Source organism: Salmo trutta, chromosome 4 (genome assembly GCF_901001165.1).
Source record: "Salmo trutta chromosome 4, fSalTru1.1, whole genome shotgun sequence".
In the NCBI taxonomy this organism is placed as follows: Eukaryota; Metazoa; Chordata; class Actinopteri; order Salmoniformes; family Salmonidae; genus Salmo; species Salmo trutta.
In genome coordinates, this window is record NC_042960.1 from 33,739,469 (window position 1) to 33,743,608 (window position 4,140).

The 4,140-nt window shown below is 48.0% G+C and overlaps 1 protein-coding gene across 2 annotated transcripts; it reads right to left on the reverse strand.

The window, feature by feature from the left end:
• Positions 1 to 387: 387 nt before the first annotated feature.
• On the reverse strand, positions 388 to 2,948 carry LOC115192266 (carnitine O-palmitoyltransferase 2, mitochondrial-like). 2 transcript variants are annotated; one of them, XM_029750573.1, is made up of 3 exons: positions 2,709 to 2,948; positions 1,551 to 1,887; positions 388 to 1,369 (listed from the first exon to the last, which is right to left on the reverse strand). In XM_029750573.1, the coding sequence occupies exons 2-3, from the start codon at positions 1,594 to 1,596 to the stop codon at positions 1,077 to 1,079; spliced, it is 339 nt and encodes a 112-aa protein (XP_029606433.1). In that variant the 5' UTR covers positions 1,597 to 1,887; positions 2,709 to 2,948; the 3' UTR covers positions 388 to 1,076. The 2 variants fall into 2 exon arrangements, with proteins under 2 accessions (XP_029606433.1, XP_029606432.1); XM_029750572.1 differs by lacking the exon at positions 2,709 to 2,948 and adding an exon at positions 2,231 to 2,440.
• Between the last annotated feature and the right edge of the window lie 1,192 nt (positions 2,949 to 4,140).

Genomic DNA, 4,140 nt, shown 5'->3' on the forward strand with positions numbered 1-4,140 from the left:
CTTATGTACAAAACAATGCGGTCACCCCGCTTCTGTTTTGGTACAAAGCTGAGAGATGAGCCTGGAGAAATTAATAGACAGAAATAGACAGAGCTATGGATGCAAGGATGACCATCCATGGTGTCAAAATGACCATGTTTTTAGGCTATACGGCATGTTTCAATTTACATGTTTAACAAACATGGCAGTAAAACAAGCTTCTATTTTAGATTATGGTGGGGTACGTATGACAGTTGAACTAAGCTCATGAGGCATTTATAAGTTATATTCAAGAATCAATGGGTATATAATTAATTCACGAGTCCAAAAATTTATGTAGAAATTAAGGATTCCAGCTTTAGTTAGTCTAGCCAAAATTTACAATGAGAAAATATGCATATACATTTGTCATTTTGAAAACATTTTATTTTACACTACCCCAGTAAAGTTGTATGTAATACATTACCAGTGAACATTCCATAAGGCATATAAGGAAATAAATTTGCCTCTTAATAGCAAAGGTCTGAGGTATTGCTTTAAAATGTTTTTCACATCACAAATCAAAGTGGAGATTATAAATTGTCATACAAAGCTTGCTACACAGCAAAAAAGGTCTCAAGAACAAAGTGCTACTCTGAATATCATACATTATTGATATATTACTAGATTTATTTTCCATATCAAACTAAAGGTCTTTACATTAAGTTAGTATTGATAAGGCTCTTGATAGATACAGTACATTGTAATGCCAGTTAGAAAGGGAAGAAACATTGGTTCAAACACACTTGGAGATTTCATTGTTCTTCTTTCAGAATGTATTTGATGGGCATTTTCTTGGGCATCTATTATGATTTTGATATGGACAGAACATTCATAGTTATCTACCTGACAGTATAGGAATATGCCCTCTACTGACCTATGCAGAGTTTGTGTTCGGTATCCCCTCTTATTAATCCATACCATCACTTCCAACCCACACTCTATGCTTGAGGGAAAGTACCTTTAAAACCTGACATTCACCCCAATGTACTATACAACTGCAGTCAATCATGGACTGAAGTGGAAGTTAGAATTTGCATTTGTAGTGGAGGTAAAAGTCAGATGGACTTTTCTTTAGCTGAGAGGCTTTCCTTCAAGAACAGAAGAAGCAGAGGGTTCTCCGTAGAGTCCTTGAACACCTCATTCTGGAAGCGCGGCACGGCCACGCCGTCACCCCACGAGCGCTCAAAGTTGATGGCGGCGATTCCGGATTTGGTCATGATGATGCTGAATGACTTGTCATAACAGCGGTTAGTGCCGTCCCCGTGCAGCATGTTGTGGGAGACGTGGATGTGGTCCTTCATGCTCTCGTCGTCCAGACACAGACAGAAGAGGGTGCTGAATTGAGCACCTGAATTGAATTAAAAAATATATATTTAAAAAAATAGTACATACATTAACAAGATGTGCATCTGATCCCAGAGGATATAACTTGGTCCTCAATAGTAAAACAAATATTATCTAATGATAAAAGACAAGACAAAAAGTTACAAAACACAAACATTAAACTTGAAGGATAACAAAATATTAACCTCTCCATTCCCAGCGGCCAGGAGCTTCTCCCTCAGTCCTGCTCATGTGTCCCTGTTCTCACTGGTCAGCAGCCCCAGTGGGTGGGCTGCAGCCGGGGTCGTGTCTGACAGGATGTACTTCAGGTGGGCCTGGATCTCCGCTGGCTTCACCAGGTTCCCATCGCGGTCTATCACGTCAAACACATACGTGTTGCCTTGCCTCATCACCAGAAGGTGCCGTCCTTTCGGGTCTGTGAAGAGCTCATCTTTCCCTTGCTTAGGGATGCGAGTGGCATTGAAGAGGTGGAAGTACTGAGACATGTCCAGAGGGTAGGCGTTCACCATGAAAACTCCATACCTATAAATTAAAGAACATCAAGAATGTAACCACTTGTGAACAGTTTTTTTAATGTTGTTTCTTTTGAATAGTTACTTGTTATGTTTCACTATATTGGAACACTCCAATATATTGGTATCACTCCGCGGCGGAGGGATACAGCCGAGGTGAAGATTTACAGATTCACTCCTGTGTACACCTGTGTCATGGCTGGGGTCCGCCCCTATATGTAGACACCATGGCCGCGACACACGTTCTCTTTCATTTTCTCGGTGGACGTCCGTATGGTTTGAGATGCAAACTTTCTGAAGTTCACTTGGTAAGTCACTGGTAAGTGTAATATCTTGCGTGGAAGTATACTCACTGGCTGTTTGCAGCCTGGAGCAGCTGGCCACACGGCCAGCCCCCCCTCTTGAGTGCTCCACTCGCTGCGAGCGGTTGATCGGCATCTTTTGCCCGTAGTTTGTCGTACTTGTGTTTCATTAGCGTTACACTACGACTCCGTGTGCATCCATTAGTATGGTGGCTCTTTCTGCCACAAACTGTAATTTACTTTATACAACTTGCCGACTGGTTTGTTCTATGTGTGTGTTGCGAATTACTTTAACATGCTGCTCCCCACGCCGTAGGTTCTCTGCTAATTATCCTGCAGGGTTTTTTCTTGTTCTTTCCCCTGCAGAGGGTAAGAGTATCGTGGTGGGCTTTCCACTACGTTGAGACATTAACTTTGGAGTTCCTTAACGAAGTTACTCCATATTGTGCTGTTTTTACTGCTTGGATATTAAAGCAACTAGGTAATTTTGCAGTTGGCGTAAAACAAAAAACAGAAATAAATCCATTACCTGGTTGCTGTTTTTTTGCCTGCCTGTTTTTCCCACAAGTGTCTTCCCCTGTGTTTGCAGAGGTACTGGGTAATTTATCCCTCACCGGGTTTCTATTCCTCTAAGGGTCACGACATGGCTCTCCCAAGGCATCGGACCCCTGCTCCGTTGGCTTGGCTGAGCTTATGGCTTCCCTTTGTGACAGGTGTGATGGTGGCATCCCCCTGGGGATCCGCATACCTCGTGTATGCACTGCCTGGGTTTGAGCCACTCGGAGAGGGTAGTCGAGCGCCGTACTGGATGCCTATTTGGTGTTCTCAGAAGTGGGTCGGCCAGGCTCGAGTGTGTCGGCCAGGCTCGGGCTCAGGCTGGGGACGAGCTCCCTCCCTCCCTCCCTCAGGAGTGGTGCGGCAGCGAGCTGTTAGTCCCTCTACTAGGCCCAGTACCCCTCCCAGGATGCATGGCCGGAGCCACCGCAGGCAGAGCCCATCTGCTGCCAGTCCTGGACGGGGGCATGAGTCGGACCGCTTGGACCACCTTGAACGGAGGGCGTATGCCCTGCGTCAGGAGGTTGATCGCGTCGATGTCGACGACAGCTGTTCCCTGTTGGCCAGTGATAGGCTGTTCCTGGGGGGCGATGCTGGCAATGTTCACCATCGTGAGCGGGGCTACCAGGCTGACATGCCACCAGCGGGGCTTCATCCCCCCCCCCCCCCCAGCGTCCCGAGAGGCTATGAGGAGTCTACTCACTTGGCTAGCCACTGCACTGGACATCAATTGGTGGACAGTGATGACTCTCCATCTGTTCCCATCTCTGCTGAGTTCTGCGAGGCCTTGCAGGAGGGCCGGGCCTCTGCCAGGGCAGAACGCAAGACTGAAGGCGGGACCCCCCCCCAGAGTCTTTGATGCAGATTTGAAAGCCACATATGGGTCCCTCTGCTCTCTTGGTCGCCTTACCAATGCAGCCATGCTGCTGCAGAACTACCTGCAGACTCTGTTTCCCTGGCTGCAGGAGGGCACATAGGAGCTCCTCTGGGAAGTGATGGAGGTGTCTCGACTGCTTTCCCTGCTCTATAGGGATGTGTCCGGCGCCAACGGACGGGCCATGGTGCAGGTGGTTACCTCCCGGCGCCATCTCTGGCTGGCCCAATCCAGTGTGCCAGCTGCTCTCCTGAGCACATTTGCCACTCACCCCTTCACCCCAGGGCTGGCGTTTGGCCCAGGGGTTGATGACATTCTAGAGCAGGCCGATAAGGTTCATAGGGACCGGGAGACCCTGAGACGGTTCATGCCGCCTCCGCAGGCCCTGGGTCCAAGGCAGACGGACTGTTGCTACCCACCTGCACCCGATCAACGGTGGAGGCCCTCTCCTGCCCCATCGCCTCGTGCTAAGGGACGACAGCATGAGGTGAAGCAACAGCCTGTTTTTCCCCACTCGGTTTTTGCAGAGGTA

Bases quoted from the DNA above. Each gene is read 5' to 3' on its own strand.
- LOC115192266 (XM_029750572.1), bottom strand. From the start codon at position 2,349: ATGAAACACAAGTACGACAAACTACGGGCAAAAGATGCCGATCAACCG. The intron at 1,888-2,230 runs GTGAGTATACTT...TTTAATTTATAG, and splicing joins CTCCAGGCTGCAAACAGCCA to GTATGGAGTTTTCATGGTGA.